The sequence below is a fragment of the Ursus maritimus genome, unplaced genomic scaffold (genome assembly GCF_017311325.1).
Source record: "Ursus maritimus isolate PB19 unplaced genomic scaffold, ASM1731132v1 scaffold_9, whole genome shotgun sequence".
NCBI classification, from domain to species: Eukaryota; Metazoa; Chordata; class Mammalia; order Carnivora; family Ursidae; genus Ursus; species Ursus maritimus.
The window spans coordinates 46,644,605-46,666,437 of NW_024427107.1; the positions used below are offsets into that span (position 1 = coordinate 46,644,605).

General features: G+C 40.5%; 1 protein-coding gene across 5 annotated transcripts in view; it reads right to left on the reverse strand.

The window, feature by feature from the left end:
* RRM2B (ribonucleotide reductase regulatory TP53 inducible subunit M2B) overlaps nt 1–21,833 on the reverse strand; it is a 137,324-nt gene that overhangs the window by 82,905 nt on the left and 32,586 nt on the right. For 3 of the 5 annotated variants that reach the window (XM_040625881.1, XM_040625882.1, XM_040625883.1), the window contains exon 8: nt 20,029–20,142. In XM_040625881.1, the coding sequence (XP_040481815.1) occupies nt 20,029–20,142 (114 nt within the window). Of the gene's footprint in view, nt 1–10,671; nt 10,787–13,269; nt 13,452–20,028; nt 20,143–21,833 lie in introns of those variants that run through there. The other 2 variants (XM_040625880.1, XM_040625884.1) reach the window with 2 other exon arrangements.

The following is a 21,833-nucleotide window of genomic DNA, read 5'->3' on the forward strand; positions in this document are numbered from 1 at the left end:
ATTAAATACCTCTGGGGAGAAAATAATACTCAAAGAGGCTATCAGTCATTTACACTTTACTCTGAACAAGTAAAATTCAGATCTTTATGTAAAATTGTCATCTGCAAAAGAGATGGCTTTACCTCTTCCTTTCCAATTTTGATGCCTTTTATTTCTTCTTCTTGCCTAATTATTCTGGCTAGAATGTTCAGTACTACGCTGAATAGCAATGGTTACAGTGGGCATCCTTGTCTTGTTCCTGAGCTTGGAGGAAAGCTTTCTGTTGAATGTGAGGTTGGCTGTGGGAAAATTCATAGCTGAGAAAATTTGGAGGGTGAGGAGGAGTAAAAGGGCATGAAGAGTGAAGACAGCCTGTCAATTTTTCATTTTATCTAATTTTGCCTATGGCTGACCTGAGGCTGACAGTTTTAAAAGCCAAGTTTCCAAGCCAGATTGAAAGTTAAAAGTGAAGACCTAGGTCTAGTTGCAGCGACTGCTCTACCTTGCAACAGCTATGGAAGCTTAGGCGAGGTTCTTGACTTTTCTGGACTTTAGCCCCTTCTCCCCAGAGCAAGCCTACACCAGATGATCAGGTAGCATTCGAGAATAACGCAGCTTTAAGGGGGGCCTGGCCTGACTGCATGAGAGTTGGTGATCACTTTAAACCATTTAACAGTTAAACCCCACCAGGACCAGCTCAGCCACACCGGGACCTGACCCCCTCCCCTCTCTCCCGGTGCTCCGCCCTTTCCGCCCTCAGCTCAGATCTGAGTTCCTCTTAATTCTCTGCAGTGAAGTGCATGCCCTACACTGCAACTCCTTTCAACCTTGGATCAATATGCATTCCCATTTTGCAGATAGAAAAACTGAGGTTCAGAGGGGGTATAAGCCACTCACCCAAGGTCACATGGCTAATAAATGGTAGAGCCGAAACGTTTCCTATCCCGTTTTCCTGTCTGGGTCACGTATTACATCTCTCCACTTAACAGCTCTCTGGGACTCCTGAGGCAGGACTGTTTTCACTGCAGCCCACCCCGGGAGCCGTGGTCTCTGCCAACTGCTCCTGCACTACCTCCACTGGACCTTCTGCCCCTCCTCCCACTCTCTGCTTGGCTATGGAGCCCTGAACCAGGCAGGGGGCCTTCCTGCCTGCCTGCCCCTCCCACCCCAGCTTGGCATGAGCACACACTTCCACATTCCCCCTTGCTGTTGGTGAAAATGCGGGCTATAGGCTGGAAATAAGCCCTGTCATTTATTCCCGTTGCTGGAAATTTGAATATTAGCTAAGTCACCACAGGAAACCAGCCACTCAGGAGTAATGCAATCAAACACTCTGCTCAGTCCAAACCTACCTGCAGAAGGGAAACCCAGCCCAGCTGTCTAAGTCTGAAGGAATCGCTGAGCCCTTTGTATTCCAGGCACAAGCACCTCATGTACTATTTTCAGGACAAAGGTTCTGGTTTGAACATTAAGCCTTTCTAACTTGATCTTGGTTAAAAGGCACTAACACAGAGATCCCACTCACTGTACCCCCCGCTCAGGAAGAGGGTACAGTCCTAAGCTGAGGAGCAGGCAGGGCAGCCCCAGGACAGAACTGAGTGCCTCAGACACCTTCTTCTCTGACCTCGTGGCCACAGAGGCGTAGGGGTGCGACTGCAGGGAGAGGCCCCAGGGAAGCTGGCTGACTGCTCACGGCTACCTTGTGTCCTCTGCCAAAACGCGGAAAAGCCAGGCTGAACCAGGGCTGGGTGGGCAGGAACGTTTGTGAAGGATGCCAGGATTGCTGAGAAATGGATCTGGGTGTCTTACATTCTTAAACGTTTTTGTACAGGATGTAATCAGAGCGGGAGTATTTAAGCCACCCTGTGAGTGAGGAAGGCAGGAGGAGAGGGAAGGGATAATGCTCTCATTTTGAATTGTTTTAAAAGAGGGAGGTTGTTTCAAATAAGACGTTTTTGTTATAAATAATAGAAGCCATGAGTAAGATGGCTTAGGGAATCTTGGTACATATTGTCTCACAGAACAGAAAATGGGAGGTAGGAGTTACCACAGTTGGTCTATGTGACGCTGTCTTCAACACCCAGGCATCTTTTGCCTTTTACCTTTTCTATCATCAATATCTTAGCTTTTTTGTTCTTCCTCATGCATGTTGCCTCATGATCACAAGGTGGCTGCCACTCTAGCAAGGATTATATCCTCACACAACAGTTTGAAGGCAGGACACAAAAGGAGTATTCCTGGCAGAGATTTTCGTTTCATAAGCCTGACTCTTAGCAGAGTGGAAAAACTATTTCCCCCTAACCCAACAGGCTTTACTTTATGTTTCATTAGCCAGACTGGGCCACTTAGCCACTTCTAGCTATAAGGGAATCTGGGAAAGCAAGTATGGAACTTTCCCTACTTGTATTATTAGAAGTGGGCAAGGGCTGGGAATGGCTTTGGAGTAGACAGCTAAGTGTATCTACCATAGCCATAAATAGAAATGTGGCCGGAAATAAAAATAAAACAAAAATTTTTCACCTAAGTTCAAAGAAAAACTTTTAGAATGTATTCACAGTTTAAGTTAAAAGAAAAGAAAAGAAAAGAAAAAATTGTATGTGAACATCTGTACTATTTAAAAAAAGACAGGCCTGGCTGTATATGCATATTTCACTTCCATACAAGTTTAAAAAAAAAGTGAGGGGGGCACCTGGGTGGCTCAGTGGGCTGAGTGTCTGACTCTTGGTTTTGGCTCAGGTCATGATCGTCATGATCTCATGGGTCATGAGATCAAGCCCCGTGTCCTGCGGGCTCCACGCTCAGTGGTGTCTGCTTGAAGATTCTCTCCCTCTGCCCCTCCCGCCACTCGTGTTCTCTCTCAAATAAATAAATCTTTAAAAGAAAAGTGAGGCAACTTCAGAAACCTACTTTCCTCTGACCCAATTTAGCCTAGAGAAAATCATGGATTTGTATAAAGGTGTTTATATACATGCATATGTATAAATACATATATGGAAGTTCACCACCTATGTTTATAAGAGCAAGAAGTTGGAACAACCAAGCAACCCTACTTCACAATGCTCTTTGAGGCACCAAAGCCAATTGCAAATCGGCCTGGAAAGGAGAATGGACCTCTCCCTTTGTGTGATCCTTTGTGTGGGTCCTATCCCAACATGGGCAAGGCTGTGTGAAACCACTCTTTCAAGTCTACCTTCCCCCTTGTTCTACCTGGTAGGATTTGCGTAGTGGCTTCTGTGCTACATTCAGAATCGCTGCCCAACCTGTCACTTGGGTCAAACCCATCAGATCTGTCCCCTCCTGGCCCCAGGGCTGATTCTCTCCCAGGAAACCCCATGCTAAGAAACTTCAGTTGAGCCACCCTATGAGTGAGTCATGACCCAGCTACGCCTAAGTCCCAGTGGTGGGGTTTAAGGCTCAAGGGAAGCTCCCTAGTGCCAATGATAACCAGTCAGAATCCCACCCGAGGCAAGGAGGGGCTTTTAAAGCAGAGGAGCATAGACTCTCTACCCTCAAGCTCTCAGTCTAGTGAGGGAACAACAGGACAAGATCTACTGGGACTGAGCAGTCTTAGAGCAGTGATACATGGCGGCACTAAAGCTGTTTGACTTTGCTACTTACAGAACCAAATAGGAATTATTCATTCTTAGGGCTTGTGATAAGGCTAATGAAAACAACAACAAAGGATGTTAAACCTGTACAGGTAATTAAGGTGAACTGAATTTCACTTACTGCTAATGTTTTGGGAGGGCAAAACCATCTTATTTGTTAAGGAAACACAAAAATCTATTTCCTAGCCAACTAACATGCTAGATACTAAGACCATTTATAAATTTATGCTTAAAATTGAAATAACCAATCTGTAAGAGAGAACTGAAACCTATACAATGACAAAATTGTTAAAGGAGACATAGCAAGAAGCCAATAGCTCAGCCTTAGAGGAGCTATTGACTTTAAGGTCACTCTGAGCTAATGGAAATGTTCCAGGCATACCATTGGAATTTTAATGCTAAACAGAAACTTTGAGATAATAGCTTCAATTATGGAGTGCTTACTATGCACTGGGTGCTATTTTAAGTGTTCTGCCTGTTTATACAACAGCAGAAGTCCACACTACTGTTCTTCCCAGTTACACATTTAACTTGCCAATGTCATCTAGCCAGGAAATGGTAGAGCCAGGATTTGAACCCCAGTAGTCTGGCCCTAGAGCCTGTGCTCTTCTGCACCTCACCATAGCAAGGTCCCACATTACAAGGTACTTCCCGTGGGTTGCAAGTGAGTTAACTAAGTCAAGATAGATTTAGTATTCATAGGATGGAGTATCATTTAATGATCCCCTAGCTCTCAAGAAACCTGCTCCCCACACCTCAATTGTGAAAATATCCTGCCCTGACCATAGATATCCGCATCTCCCTCCTCAGACTGAGGTGGACAGGAGCTCCAGCAATCCAGGGCCAAAGGAAGTGTCATGATCCATTCTGGTACAACAGACAAGAGCTGGTACCTTCCCCTCCACGCTTAGATCTTCCCAGAATGGGCCAGAGCTTAAGTGTTATCTTTCTGCCATTTCCACCCCTCCCCTCTCCACCACCCCTCCCCAAAACTGATGGATAAGCAAATAACAAAATCACGGGTGGCTCTGTGACTAGTCCAGGGCTCCTGATGCTTCATGAAAATATGTAGCTTTGTCAGTTGCTTCAGACGTGCTCAGCACCCATCTGTGGAAAGCAGCTTTCCTTTTTTACCTGGTACCAAAACGCAGGGCTTCCCTATGGTAGTGTCACCTAGACTTTCCTTTCGGGATGGCCAGCCAGGGGTGAAATTCCCCAAGGGCGTTTGTGCTGATCAGGAATTTCTTCAGTGTGTGCAGAGGCCTCCCTCCAGGCCAGCAGCCCAAGCTCATCTGGAAATAGAATCATTCTTCTTTAATCTCCCTCTTTAGCTCCCACAGTGAAGGAGCCGCCTCTGAGCTGAGAAACCAGTGGCTCAAGGGCTCCATCATGAGGAAGTCAGGAAATGGGAAACTCTGGCAGAACATCTCCACCATCTTCAGAGCGGGTAGAAACCACCTGCAGGAACTTAAGGGCTAGATGGGGAACAGGAGGCCAACGGAGTGGCCAGGTCACAGTTGTCTAGCCAGAAAGGGGACTTGGCACCGTGTGCCCCTCCCCACCTCCCACCGAGTCACTTTGGCTTCCCCTGACCTCAGGAAAGGCTGAGGACAGCAGCCTCCTTTGGCTTTCTCCAGATCCAGGCAGGACACATGGGAGCTGGCAAACTCTGAGCTCTACCGTGGTAGCAGCTGGCGAGATCCTGAAGCTATGCTTCCCTCATAGAGAATGAGATGGAATTAGCTTTGCTAAATTCCCATCAGCCCTGCCCACCAAATCCCACACTGATTGCAGCAGGGCTGCCTGTCAGCTGCCGGGGGGATGCCGCGGTGTCTGACTTTGGCCTCCACGGGCTTCTCTCCCCTTGAGCCTGAGCAGCGCCTGCAGCTGAATCTCACCTCAGGCCGCACAGCCCTTTGAGGTGGTTTGGGACCCGTCACCCCTAGGACCTGAGACTCTGCACCCATCAGAGCCGCAGTGATGTCTTAATCGAGAGATTCTAGAGAAAGCATGAACTTTGGTATCAAGCAGAACTGGGAGAGCATTCTGGCTTTATCTGTACTACTTTAAGCAAGGAGTCAGTAAGAAGTAAGCCCTCTCTGCAAGTCACCTTCAAAATAGGGGCAATTACATTTTCTTTGCTTATTACGTGTTTATCCCGCTATGCTCCATGAGGCTGATGTCATGTGTGTTTTTTCATGGTTTGATCTCCAGCACCTAGCATGATGTCTCACACTTAGGATACACTTGATAAATATTTGTGGAGGGAAGGGGGGAAAAAAACCTTCCCAATAGGATTCAGAGCATTAAATGACATGAGATTCCTGAAGCATAGGGAGGATGTGTGCTCTGTAAATGACGGTTTCTAGCTACCAGCCTATGCTGATTCCATGAAACCAGGTTTCACGATTCAACTAGTTCTGACTGTCGTTTATTCATTCATTCATTGAGTACAAACAACTGCGTGCCACATGGACCATACAAATGTAAAGAGCCCTGCTCTCACCTGAAAGGGGCTCAATTAAATGTTAAGACGTCGTGCGCCAGATAGAGCGAGCTATGAGCACACGGAGAAAGGACTGCCCCAGGGGATGAGCAGGGACTAGCCAGGAAAAAGGCAAACGCAGAGAAAAAATCTGGAAGGGAAAAATCCTCTGTGTCAAACTCTGTGTCCCATTGTTGAAGCCGTGTCCCTGGAGATAAGGACAATTGTGACACAGGAGATACGCTTGGAAGAGATTTTTACTCATCTGTTTTCTCGGAAATGTAAAGATTGACTGTATCTGCATGTTGCCTTCAGTGGGTTGGACTCGCTTGTGGAGAGCCGCACGAAGGATGGTGGGAGTCCTCTGAGATTTGGGGCTCTAAAGCTAGAGACCCAAACCAACAGATGTGGGGAATTAGAGGCAGGTGCTGCCTTATCAACTGAAATTTAAACAAATTGAAGTAAGTGTATCTTTATTTGGTACCACTTTACAATCTGAGTTCTGAGAAGGACTCCTTGGGAAGCTCTGACCTGGACAGCTCTTAACATTTTAGACAGTAGAGATGTGGTTTAGGGTTTCCAAACTTGCCGTATGTAACCACTGCCAGGTTATGCCGTTCTGAGTTCCACCTGTCCTATTGCTTTACCTAATACTTTAAAGTTACATTACTTTTTACTTCAAGCAATATTTTTGGAGCTGTATTTCCCAGATATGATTAGAAAATAAGTATCAATTGCCCTTGCAGCTCTGATGTTTTCAAACATTATTGCCACTCTGGCCAGGCCCCAGCAGGTCACCCCTCTTTCCCTCCCTCCATGAAGTGATGCTTAAACACAATTGCCAGCAAGCTCTGGGGGAGGACACATGAAGCTCTACATTGATACCTGTCGATGGAGTGTGTTAGGGAGAGAATTGAGGTCTAGGGGATCATATCCTGTGAAAAATCTTCTTGAATACCACCAGCAGTAGGAACAGAAATTTGGGTGCACTCAGTGAAAGATGATGGGATTTAAAGCCATAACACCTGCCTCTTTTACTGGTTGCCTGGCCTTGGGCAAGTAACTTGTCTGAGCCTCAGGTCCCTTATCAATAATATTATTGGGACATAGCAATTCCTCATAAAACTAGTGGACCGATGAAGTGGTTAGAATAAAAAGTTTGCAAAATCATCTTATAAGCACTGAAGTAGGTACAAATACTTCTTGTTTTACTGGGCATTAAATTTTCCTTGCAGAATTTGGACACTATTGTTAACGATGAGAGAATATCAAGAACATACCCCCTTGACCCTTACTCAGGCAAACTGGAGGATGCTCTTGTTTCCTATGACATGGTAACATGCTAACCTGAAGAAATGAACAGAGCAGATGTGGTTGTGAGAGCTGGCAGTGTGCAGAAAGCCTCGATGCACGAGGCAGAGAAAGGTCACCATAAAACAAGGACAGCTGCTTTTCTTACTGCTGGATGACCATGCAGACCAGGCACACCCCATTCGTGTGTAACAACGCTACTCTTCTAAGACTCACATCTCAGCTGTACCTCCCTCTCCTACTCTTCACCCTACCCTCTAAACAGCACTTGAGTTTCACCAAAGACTTCACCTGGCTCTCAGGGTCTACCCCAGGAGCAAACTTGGGGCTCTGAGCTCTTTGATACACACCCGAACACCCTGGTTCTTTCCCCTTTTTTGTATCCAGGAGCCAATTTTTGTTTTACCTAGGGTCCTTTTGGTTGCAAATCAGGAAATTTAAACTATTTAAGGCCAAAGGTAGGCATTTATTACCTTGATAATGAAAAGTTGCACAGAATAGGGATATGGTTAGGCCTTGGGGGGATATTTTCTGGAGCTTTGTCATTAGAATAAAAGTGATTCTCTTCCTTTAGTTTCCTTGAGAAACCACTTAGGTAAGGACCTGGCCCCCACTGGATCACATGCCTGTCCCTGGACCCAGATAGATGCTGTGTGTACTAGTGTTGGCAGTCCTACGAGAACCACATGGTGGTAGTGCAAGCAGCAGCTTCCACTAATAAGTGGCTCCGATTCCCAGAAGAAAGGACAGCGAAACAGATACTATCCTTAACCATTCTGAGCACAGTGACTCCACAGAACAGAAATCATGCATAGACATTTGTATATTGAATTCGACTGCCAGCTTCGTAGGTTCTAGACTTAGGACTCCTCTAATGGTCAATTTTTTTCTGCTGAGAATATCTCTTGTGGGGCCACGATTCACCAAGAACATCTGTTTAGATGTTAAAAGCACCTTCTTGGGGAGTGAAGACAAGCGTGGAAAAGAAATGGTGGAGAATGGAGACCAAGTTTACCAGGAAAATGTACTAGGATTATCAGACAGTGCAGAGGCAGGTGCTATAAACTGAATGCTTGGGTCCTGCCCAAATTCATGTTGAAACCTATCCTCAGTATGATCATGTTTGGAGGTGAGGCCTGTGAGAGGGGATTGGATCATGAATGGGATTAGTACCCATATAAGATTTTATTTATTTATTTGAGAGCAAGAGAGCACAAGTGGGGGAGAGGGAGAGGGAGAAGCAGACTCCCTGCTGAGCAGGGAGCCCAATGCGGGGCTCAATCCCCGTACCCTGGGATCATGACCTGAGCCTAAGTCACACTTAACTGACTGAGCCACCCAGGAGCCCCGCGATTAGTGCCCTTATAAACAAGACCTCAGAGAGTTCCCTCACCCTTCCTCCACGTGAGGACATAGTGGGTAGACAGCAGTCTATGAACCAGGAAGCAAGGCTCACCAGACGCTGAATCTGTCGGCACCGAGACCGTGGACTTCCCAGCCTCCAGAATGATGAGAAATAAATGCTTCTTTCAGCCACCCAGGCAGAAGGTAGTTTTCAACAGCAGCTCCAGTGGCCTAAGACAGTAGGTAACCATGGATTTATAGTAAATAGATCCAATTTGTCTTATATGCCTTTTTCTCTAGCAGCATTTGGTTGCTAGAGGGCAAATATGGAAAAACTGTCATATGTGTAACAGGGTGGGGAAAATTTCCTTGATTTTTGATGAATGGTAGAAATGCAGATGAAGAAGAGAGTTCAGAGTACCGGTAAAGAATGTGAGTACTCATCAGATGATGGATTGTGGAATCTCAGCTGGATCTAAAAAGACATGAAGAAAGGTTCATGGATTGGGTGAAGGGAGATGAGGGAGAGGACTGGGGGATCCCGCTTACGTCAAAGAACAGTGTGGGAGGAGGAAGGGTGAGTTGAACAAAGTAATACCAATACGTATCTGTATACAAACACAGAAAATATAGACATTCCTTGATTAGAGTAGCTCCTGTACTTATAAAGAAACACTCTTACTCAAAAAGGACACACATAAAATGATGTAGCTATGAAATAGTTTATTTCAACACACTAAACCAAAAAAATAACAACTTATTTCTTTGAAAAAGCCCCAAATTCCAAATAGGCAGGATTGGCTTGATTGACCATAATATATTTTAGCAAAAAGACTTAGGTACACCACACCTAATAAAGCTCTCTCTATATACACAATAGATATCAAATAACTTTGCTACATTACCATACATTTGGAAAAATCAGGACATATTTATAAAAGAGTCAAACGCGTAAGTTAACAATCTCGTGAACTTAGAAAGCCTGAATTGTTACATTTTTCTCTGTACAAAAAAACCAAAACCAAAACAAAACAAAAAAACACCCATTCTCTATCCTTCCATTTTTACCTATATTTTCCTTACAGAATTAAGCCCCAAATTTGAAGGCTTAAATCCTTTCCTCCTAAGGCCCTAGGAATATCAAGTTTTCCGGCAAACTTGTAATTGTCTAAAAAGGAGATTATTTAAAGGGTGGGAAAAACAAAGATATACAGATTTCACTTCTGTGCCACTCATACAGCTTCTGCCAAGGAAGAGTTCCTGAGTTGGCTGCCAATTCACTTAATTTAGTAATGTAATACCTGACTATAGGACTAGGCCGGCTTTCATGCAGCGCATGAGCAGATTTCTTTATCACTGAAAGATCAGTTAGTGACATTTAGCCCTTAGCTTAATCTGTACAAATGCAATTTGGGGATTCCATGACACTGATGTTAGCATATATGAATGTAAAACACAAAATTCTGAATATCAAATAATGTATTTTTTAAATACGCAAACTGCTACATTTTCTCAATACATTTGACCCTTGAACAACATGGGTTTGACCTGCATGGGTCCGCTTATATGCAGATTTTTTCCAATAAATAGAGGACAGGACTGTAAATGTATTTTCTCTTCCTTATGACTTTCTTAATAACATTTTCTCTAGCTTACTTTATTGTAAAATACAGTATATGATACATATAACACACAAAATACGTGTTAACCAAGTGTGTTATTGGTAAGGCTTCTGGTCAACAGTAGGCTATTAGTAGTTAAGTTTTGGGAGAGTCAAAGGCTACATGTAGATTTTCAACTGCACAGGGGGGTTGGTGCCCCTACCTCCCGTGTTGTTCAAAGGTCAACTGTAACACTTTTCTATGAATAAAAAATAAAACGGCAAAAGAAGCAGAAAAATTTGATGTTCCAAAGTGAGACAACTAAGACAGGACTCGAGTAAGCTTACATGTAAAAATAATTGTTTATTATTGTATGTAATTGAACATCAAAACAGCCTTGCCTGAAAGCACTGGGTCAAACTGTCTTCCCAAGTCTTCCCAAGTCACGGGTCTACACGCTGTAATGAAATCTTAATCAGTGCAATCTGTCATGAACTACAAGTTTTTATATTTCTAAATAACGAACTACTGTAGCAATGATAATTGCTCAATAAATACATGAGCTGTTAAAAAAAGTTGTAAACATACTCTGAATTTTTCTCTTTACCTGTGAGATAAGTTTTAAAAAGAGATTTCACAATTGCCTCATTGCTTAAGAGCTAAGAACCAAAAAACTAAACATAATAAATAAATACGCAACCTGGAGGCTTGGAAAAGGATCTGGAACACTGAATATAATAAACCAGTGTATTAAAAATCCAGCATTTCAGTATTAAAACTCCTTCATTTCAATACAGTTAGGTTTATTGCTACGATAAATAAGCTTCATATTAAGGCACCTGTCATTACCTATAAGAAAGATCTGTATCCGAAACAAAGGGAATATGCACAGAAAACATTTTTCTTTCATTCTGGTATCATTGCAGATATTGTCAATTTTAAGTGTTCAGTTTTTGTGTAGTAGCAGACACATCTTTGAACATACTACCTGAATATGGTTAAATAATTTATTTAACGCCTTAATTAAAGTACATGATACTTGAATGAGGAAACAGACAAAATCACATCAAGATGGATGTAAAGGACTAAATACAAGATAGATGATAATCTCTAAGGAAAAAGAATGCTACTGTAGGGACAGTGATATGAGCAGATCTTGGCCAAGTCATTTAACTTCTCTGAGCCTCACTCTCTCCCATCAGTAAAATGTCAATACTAGCTATTCTTCAAGCTCCTAAGGCTGTTGTGGGATCACATGAGAGGATGTAAAAACAGCTGGCCAACTCTGCAGCACAGACAAACTGAACAAATCAATGGCATTGTCACAGGCGAAAATATACCCAGTTTCTGACCTTCTCCCTAACAAAGTTATGACCTGCCCCTCTTGCACCTGCTCGAGAACTCCCAGTTTTATAAAGTCAATTAGATCATTGCCTAGTGAATGGAGCAAAAATGTATGCAAACTGAAAATCTCTAAATTCTAGGTTGCAGAATTTTATAAAAATTTGCTGTAAGTGGAAAACCACACTGTTTTGGGGGCTCAGGCTACCTCTTGACTCTTCCTAACAATAACGAGGGGTTCCTGGCCTTTCCTCACACAGTCTCCTCTGCAGAGACCTTGGTCTCCCTTGCCATCTGCTACTGTACAGGAGGCACAGTCCCATTATTAGGACTATCCCTTAAACAGCGTAAAACAGTTTAGAAGAGTTTAAAGAGTATTAAAGAAGCACAGCTGAAGTCAGTCTCAGGTACATTACTCAGCTTGGCACAAATATGAATGGTTCAGTAATCCCCACCAGGTCTCCTTAACTCAGTCCCCAACTCCTTCCTCTGAGTATAAAATGGTTCTAGGCCAACTTTTTCCAGACTATGTTCTGAGGAATACCAGTTAGGTGAGATGTTAACAGGTGAAAAACAGATTTGTGTTTGTCTGGGATATGCAGGAGGAAGGGGGGATAAGCTTATGTACCGCAGAATTTCTGTCTTTGATGTACTGACCCTATGCTCTGAAGAGGAAGGGAGGATAAACATTTCCCAGATTCATCTGACCACAGAACCCCCCTTTCCCCCCCCACAAAATATCTAGAGGGGTTAACAGCTCTTAGAATACTCTTTGGGAAATGCTATTCTAGCTAATTCACCTGGGCTTTAAACATTTTAAGGCTACATCTGGCAATAGCGACCACTTTGATTTCCAAAGGAGGAGAATCATTTTACTTACAAGGTCAACTACCAGGATAACCTCCTGAATTCCACTTCATAAGTATCCTGCCCAAAGCAACTAAGAACGAAATTTCCTTTACCACATGCTGAGAAATTCAAAGAAGTGATTCTCAAGTTAATGAGAATTATAATCTTTTAAATGAAATCTTTATATTCTCCCTCAAACATTAAAAATACAAAGATTTAATCTAGATCTTAAGACCTAGAATCACAATTACTTGGAGGACAGGGGAGCATTTTATCACAACATCACCATAATTAACACTATTAATAAGCAGTAATAGTAGTAGTGGAGGTGGTGGTGGTGGTGGTAATATTGGCTAAGCATTTATTTTGTGGCCTAATCCTCACATCCACATGATAAATTTAGGACCTACTATTACATTCATTTTAAAGATACGTACACTGAGATTTAGAGAGATTAAAGGACTTGCCAAGAATCACACAAGCAGTAAGGGCAGAAAGTTGAACTCATATCTGACCCCTCACCTCATGCTCTTAATCGCTACATAATGTCACCTTATATTTTAGTGACAAAACAAAAGCATTTAAGTCACACTCTGGTTGTTAAACAGGAAAATTAGAGTGTATTTATATAAATCCAACTTGATTGAAATTTGGTTTTAGATTTCCTCTTAAGCAAACTTCTATTTCCTAAAGGAGGTACTTTAAGTTTTGGGGTTTTTTTTAAAGCAAAGAAAAACAGACTGCTCTTTACCAGCGATAGGTTTATATATGGGAAGGGTTTTAAAAATCTGCATCCAAGGTGAAGACATTATCTGTAGTTTCTGCCATGACTGCAAAACGTTGATACTCTGCAACTCGTTTCTCAAAGAAATTTGTTTTCCCTTCTAACGAAATGTTTTCCATAAAATCAAAGGGATTTTCTGCCTGAAAAACCTAAAAAGAAAAGACATGTTATTAGACATTCTGAAGAAGCCTAATCACACCCACGAGACAACAGATAACTAACAAGCTCAGGTCTCCTAACACCTGCCTAGTCACCTGTAGGATCCATTATTCCAGAAGGTCCTCGAGGCACTCAAGGCTGATAAATTGTAAGACAACTGAGATCACCCACTAATCACCTTAAGAAACTATACTAGCATTTCTGGTATTTTAAGAAGTAGAAAGAAGACACATATTATTGCAGAAAGGAAAGATTTAATACGAATCATACTAAAATATTTTTTGCAGCTTGAGAGATCCAAAACACCATAGATATTACAGACCTTTTCACAGGTATAACCATTAGGTAGTCACATATGCATGATATTACAAAATATTGAATTACCAATAATGTACTGTGACCCTAAACATATCTCTTAGTTCATAACAGATAATTAACACATTGATGTTAAGAGACCATGATGAGAAAAGATAGAATAAACACTATCCATAGATGTCTCCAAACAAAAAGTGGAATATATGTTAACAAGCAGCTTTTTCACTGCTTCTGAATTCAGGAAGCAGACTTGGCAATACAGCTTGAGGAAAAAACCACTAAACACTTCAGTGATCCATGAGGGGCAATAAAACAGGATTTCTGAATTTAGGGGTATTCCAGCAGGGATTATGAACACCACAGATAAGACTATATTCAAGTAACCCAATTAAATATGGGCAAAGGGTCTGACTAGATAGCATTCCTCTAAAGAAGGTATACAAAGGCCAAGAAACATATGAAAAGATGCTCAAAAATCATTAGTCATTAGCAAGATGCAAATCAAGACTGCAGGAGATACTACTTCACACCCACTAGGATGTTTGTGATAAAAAAGACTGAAGACAAGTGTTGGCGAAGATGTGGAGAAACTGAAACCCTTGTACACTGCTGAATATAAAATGGTGCAGTTGCTTTGAAAAACAGTCTGTTAGTTCCTCTAATAATTAAAAAGTTACCATATGACCCAGCAATTTCACTTATAGTTATATATCCAAAAGAAATGAAAACATCTGTCCACACAAAAACTTCTAAGTAAATGTCTATATTTGCATTATCCATAATAGCCCTAATAGCCAAAAGTACTGAAATGTCCATCAACCAATAAATGGATAAATAAAATTGGTATAGTCATACAATGGACTATTATTTGGCTATAAAAAGGAATAAAGTACTGATACATGCTACAGCATGAATGAACCCTGAAAACATACTAAGGAAAGAAGCCAGCCGCAAAAGACCATATATTGTAGGATTCCATTGATCTGAAATGGGATATATAGATAGAATAGGCAAATTTAAAGAGACAGAAATTAGATTAGTGGTGCCTAGGGTTAGGTGGGGGGTGGGGGGAAAGAAAGGAAAGTGACTGATCGCTAATGGGTACAGAGTTTCTCTGTGGGGTGCTAAAAATATTCCAAAACAGATTGTTGTTAAGTTGTACAACTCTGTGAATATACTAATAACCATTAAATTGTACTTGTGTTAACAGGTAAATTGCATACTCTGTGATATATCTTAATAAAGCTTAATAAAAAGCTTAACATCTTAATAAAATCTATCTATATTTTATATATATATAGTTTCAACAAAAGATCATATGTTGTGTGTGGTTGAGTCGTAGAATTCAGTGATATTGCCTGTCAGAAATAATATGTCAAGGGGCGCCTGAGTGGCTCAGTCGTTGAGCGTCTGCCTTGGGCTCAGGGCGTGATCCCGGTGTTCTGGGATCGAGCCCCACGTCAGGCTCCTCCGCTGGGAGCCTGGTTCTTCCTCTCCCACTCCCCCTGATTGTGTTCCCTCTCTTGCTGGCTGTCTCTCTCTCCACCAAATAAATAAATAAAATCTTAAAAAAAAAAGAAATAATATGTCAAGAGGAAGTGAAAATTTGAACTAGCAGGATATGGTGAAAAAAGTACTGAACCAATAGTTACAGATTCACTGGATTTTAAAACTGGGGGCCTTCCAAAAAACCTGATTTAAATCATCCATGGCATGGACAAGGTAACTAAGACCAAGTTAAATTAAGTGTACATATTTTTCACATAACTTGAATAATCCTAAAATTTGTATGGAACCACAAAAGGCCCTGAATAGCTAAAGCAATCCTGAGAAAGAAAAGTAAAGCTGGAAGTATCACAATCTCAGATTTCAAAATATACCAGAAAGCTATAGTAATCAAAACAATATGGTACTGACACAAAAAATAGACACTAGTCTATTTTAGACTAGTTCAATAGTACAGGAAAGAGCCAAGAAATAAACCCATGTTTATATGCTCAATTAATCTATGACAAAGGAGGCAAGAATATACAATGAGGAAAAGATACTGTTTTCAATAAATAGTGCTGGGAAAACTGGACAGCTGCATGCAAAAGAATGAAACTGAACTACTTTCCTTCACCAAACACAAAAATGAACTCAAAATGGATGAAAGGCCTAAATGTGAGGCTTGAAACTATAAAACTCCTAAAAAAAAAAAAAAAAGGCAGTAATGTCTTGGAATTTGGCCTTAGCAACATATATATGAATATATCTCCTCAGGCAAGGGAAACAAAAGCAAAAATAAACTACTGAGACTACAGCAAAGGAAACCATCAATAAAACAAAAAGGCAACCTACAGAATGGGAGAAAATCTTTGCAAATATTTTATATATTTGATATATCCAATAAGGGGTTAATATCCAAAACATCAAAAGAATGTATACAACTCAACACCAAAACAACAAATCACCTGACTTAAAAAATGGCCGGGGGGGGGGATGGGCAGAGAAGCTAGATACTTTTCCAAAGAAGATATCAGATGGTCAACCGACACTTGAAAAAATGCTCAGCATCACTAATCATCAAGGAAATGCAAAACAAAACCACAATGAGATATCACCTCACACCTGTCAGAATATTTACTACCAAAAAGACAAGAAACAGGCGTGCCTGGGTGGTTCAGTGAAGCATCTGCCTTCGGCTCAGGTCATGATCCCAGGGTCCTGGGATGGAGCCCTGCATTGGGCTCCCTGCTCATCGGGGAGTCTGCTTCTCCCTCTCCCTCTGTCCCTCCCCAGCACCCCCCCCCACTCATGCTCTCTCACTCTCATGCTCTCTCTAAAATAAATTTTTTAAAAATCCTTTTTTTAAAAAAAGGCAAGAAATAACAAGCATTGGTGAGGATGTGGAGAAAAGGGAACCCTCATGCACTGTAGCTGGGGAATGTAAACTGTTGCAGCCACTGTGGAAAACCATATGGAGGTTCCTCGAAAACTTAAAAACAGAAATACCATATGATCCAGTAATTCCACTACTGAGTATTTACCCAAAGAAAACAAAAACACAAATTTGAAAAGATATACGCACCCTATGTTTATTGCAGCATTATTTACAACAGCAGATATGCGAATCTATGCCAAGTGTCCATCAACAGAAGAATGGATAAAGAAGATATACTATGTATATATACATACAAACACACACACACACACACACACACACACACACACACACACTGAAATATTACTCAGCATAAAAAAGAACAAGATCCGGGATCCTGGGTGGTTCAGGCAGTTAAGTGTCTGCCTTCACTCCGGTTATGATCCCCAGCTCCTGAGATGGAGCCCTTTCTTTGGGCTCCCCGCTCAGTGGGGAGTCTGCTCCTCCTGCTCCCTCTGCCCCTCCCCCACCTTGTGCTCTCTTCCTCTCAAATAAAATCTTTAAAAAAATGAATGAGATCCTGCCATCTGTGACAACATGGATGGACCTAGAGGGAACTATCGTTAAGTGGAGTAAGTCAGAGAAAGAGAAATACCACATGATTTCATTTCTACGTGGAATCTAAAGAAAACAAAACATATGAACAAACAAACAAAAAACCAGAAACAGACTCCTAAATACAGAGAATGAACTGGTGACTGCCAGAGAGGGGTTGGGGGGAGGATGGGTGACATATGTGAAGGGAATTAAAGGTACAAACTTTCAGTTATAAAATAAGTCAATCCTGGAGATGAAAAGTACAGCATAGGGAATATAGTCAATAATATTTTAATAACATTGTATGGTGACAAGTGGTAACAACACTTACAGTGGGGAGCACTGCGTAATGTATAGAATTGTCAGTCGGCTGCACACTTGAAACTAGTATCACACTGTATGTCAACTACATTTCAATAATACCAAAAAATAAGTTAAGTGGCTTGTTTCTGACACACAGAAGTACTCAAATATTTTTTGACTAATCCCAAACTAAGAGAGAAGTTGAAAACATCATTAATATGGCTCCTACTTAGAATTCTGTATAAATGACAACCATTTGCTAATTTAAGAAATCTCTTATTTTGCCAAAAACTGTCATTGTAAGAACAGTTCTTTTTCTAGTTCCTTGGGTTCAAAGTGTAGTTCATGTATTTTAAACTTGTTTTCTTAACACACACATTCAAAGCTATAATTTGTCCTTTGAGGATCTATTTGGCTGTATTCTACAAGTTTTGATATATAGTAACCTTATCATCATTTAGTTCATATTTTCTATTACTTTATATTTTCATTTTAATCTCATTTTAGAGGATATCTTCTCAATTTCTAAGTAGACAGAATTTTTTGGCAATCTTTCATTGTTAATTTCTAATTTTACTGCACTAAAATCTAAAAGGTCTGTACAATGTCTGCTTTTTGGAATTTGAGATATGTTGAAGGCCTGTGGAAAAATGACGTTTCATACTATGTTTAGATTTTCTTCTGTAGGCGGGATGTTTTATAGATCTACAGTGAGCAAGTTCCCAAAGAGAAAACTAGGCCCAGGAGTCACAGTTTTCTAAAAAGCAGGAGAACATGGAAGTAAGAGTGTGAGGATATGGTAGTAGGTTAAAGGACAGTGAGTTCACTTTAAGGCTCAAGTGAGTAAATTAATTTTCCTGTAACAAACATATTGGTATAACTTAGGAACAAACGCAATTTTTAAAAAATATACAGTTTAGAAATTTAAGAGATCATATTAATGCAATTATAATTTTGATTTCTCCATTCATTATCAGTAAACACAGGATTTTATAACTAAAATAATAAAAGATAGTTCATCTAACAAAAACCTTTGCCCTATCTGACTCTTTCATGATGGTATTTCTGTGGTTACCAGAATATAAATGCATTACTGAGAAAGGTGATCATTACTCCAGCATCATGGATTTCATAAGGCTTCTCATTAAATACAATTTAAACTTATACTTCCATGCTAAGAAGTTAAAACCTGTAATTTATAATTACCATCGTATATATACTACATAGTCAAGTTCTATGAATGTTCCAATTATGGTGAATACAACATGACCACTTAGTGTGCATTTACTGTATGTCTCATACTATTCGAAGTGCTTTCAGTATACCAACTCATCAACAATCCTTTGTGGTATTATTGTTATCATCTCCCTTTCATGGATGAGGAAATGGGGATAAGAGGTTAAGCAACTTGCTTCAGGTCATATAGCTAGAAAGTGGCAGAACCAGGATTGGAACCCAGGTAGACTGGCTGCAGCTTCCATATGTTATGTGAAAAAGCATACCTCTTTATGAAATTCAGGTATATTATCTCTGATAAACAAAATGAAAAATAACTTAAAAGACAACTGAGTTCAAAGGGTTAAATTATGACAGTTAATGTCTTCCTAATAACTATTCATATTTAAAAAGTTCACGGGGCACCTGGGTGGCTCAGTCGGTTAAGCATCTGACTCTTAGTTTCAGCTCAGGTTGTGATCTCAGGGTCATGAGACGGAGCTTGTGTGGGGCTCCATGCTCAGCTTGGAGTCCGCTTAAGATTCTTTCCCTCTCCCTCTGCCCCGCCCCACCAAGCTCGCTCTCTCTCAAATAAATAAATAAATCTTTTTAAAAAATAAAAAAATAAAACTATTAATTTCTGATGGACTAATCTCACTAAACAAATAAAAGGTAAACAGGCCTTAAAAGAAATACTAATGTGGGGCTCCTGGATGGCTCAGTCAATTAGAGGAGACTCTTGATTGATTTCAGCTCAGGTCATGATCTCAGGGTCCTGGGATTGAGCCCCATGGTGGCCTCCATGCTCAGCAGACAGTCTGCTTGAGGATTCTCTCTCTCTCTCCCTCTTCCTCTGCCCTTCCCCCACTTGAGCTCGCTCTCTTTCTCTCTCCCTTTCTAAAATAAATAAACAAATCTTTTAAAAAATATTAACATAAAAATGATAAATAGACCAATGGGGATTTATGAGGGTAAACATATATATGCATAATAAATCCAATTTACTTAAAGATAATCCTATTAAGTACCTACAATTACTACAAGTAATTTATTGAACTTACTAATTCTAAGATTTATCAGCCTCCTATTTCTGTTAAGAATTCCAAGTTTCAAAGGATTTCACAAGACCAATTTGTTCATGCAAAGCAAGGCTGTCACAGACATTTAAAAAGTAGACTAGTATGTTACAAATGCTTTCAATGAAATATAGTATTTTAGTGGCCTTACTTGCTATAACATTTAAGTTATAAGTAACACATTTTTAAATAACTTACCTTTGAGAATCCAAGTTCCACAAGTAATCTGTCAGCTACAAACTCAATATACTGTTTCATCAAAACACAATTCATTCCAATGAGGCCAACTGGCAAGGCTTCTGTTAAAAACTCCTGAGATATGAACAAAAACAGAATAAACTATACAGATAGAACAATAAATATGTATTTTCCAAACAAAAACAGGGTTTTAGTTTTTTAATCTCCTAAGTCCCTGAGGATAGTATGCTAGGGTAAATTTTCAACATGGCAATGTCCATTTGTTTAAAAATGTTTGGGGTATTACTATTCACAGTATTTCACATTCTCAAATAGCCTAAGTAAATTGAAACTATCAAATTACTGGTATTTTACACAGCAGCACTATAGGACCTTAAGTCATAGGCTTTCTCCATTGAAAAAAAATGAGATATTTTGTTCTGGAATATCTGGAAAAAAATTCACCAAAGGTGATCACTGTGGGGAACATGATTATGGAAGGGAATTGAGAAAGACAGAAACACACTTAAAGAAAATGAGAAAATAATAAAAATGTATGTGGGGGTTGGAAGATAAATTGAACTCCAACTATGCTGAAAGATAGTGGTAAAGTGTTAATAGGAGAAAAATAAAAACATTAGGGCACCTGGGTGGCTCAGTCAGTTAAGTGCCTGCCTTTGGCTCATGTCATGATCCCAGGGTCCTGGGATTGAGTCCCGAATGGAGTCCTGCATTGGGCTCCCTGCTCAGTGGGGAGTCTGCTTCTCCCTCTGCCCCTCTTCCCCACTCATGTGCTCTTTCTCACTCTCTCTCTCTCAAAAATAAATAAATAAAATCTTCTTTAAAAATTAAAAAAAAACAAAAACATTAACCATCTGAATTCCTGAAATGATTAAAAATACCAAAATGCATTTTATGCATTTTCTCCTTCCCAATATGAAAACCAGAGCTATTGAACTATACAGTATTTTTTTAAAAAAGTTTAAAAAATTTATTTTACTAAGTAAGTCAAGCAGAGAAAGACAACTATCATATGGTTTCACTCATATGTGGAACATAAGGAATAGCATGGAGGACCACAGCGGGAGGGAGAGAAAACTGGGAAGAAATCAGAGAGGGAGAAAAACGATGAGACTCTGGACTACAGGAAATAAACTGAGGGTTACAGAAGGGACGGGGTTGGGGGTGGGGTAACAGGGTAATGGGTATTAAGGAGGGCTCGTGTTGTGCTGAGCACTGGGTGTTACACACAAATAATGAATTGTTGAACACTACATCAAAAACTAATGATGTACTACATGCTGGCTAACTGAACATAATAAAAAAATTTTTTTAATTCATTTTACTTTTATTTTTTTAATGTTTTTTTATTATATTATGTTAGTCACTATACAGTACATCCCTGGTTTCTGATGTAAAGTTCGATGATTCATTAGTTGCGTATAACACCCAGTGCACCACGCAATACGTGCTCTCCTTACTACCCATCACCGGTCTATCCCATTCCCCCGCCCCCCTCCCCTCTGAGACCCTAAGTTTGTTTCTCATAGTCCATAGTCTCTCATGTTTCATTTCCCCTTCTGATTACCCCCCCTTTCTTTACCCCCTTCTTCCCCTACCAATCTTCCTATTTCCTATGTTCCATAGATGAGAGAAATCATATGATAATTGTCTTTCTCTGCTTGACTTATTTCACTTAGCATTATCTCCTCCAGTGCCGTCCATGTTGCAGCAAATGTTGAGAACTCGTTCTTTCTGATAGCTGAGTAATATTCCATTGTACATATGGACCACAACTTCTTAATCCAGTCATCTGTTGAAGGGCA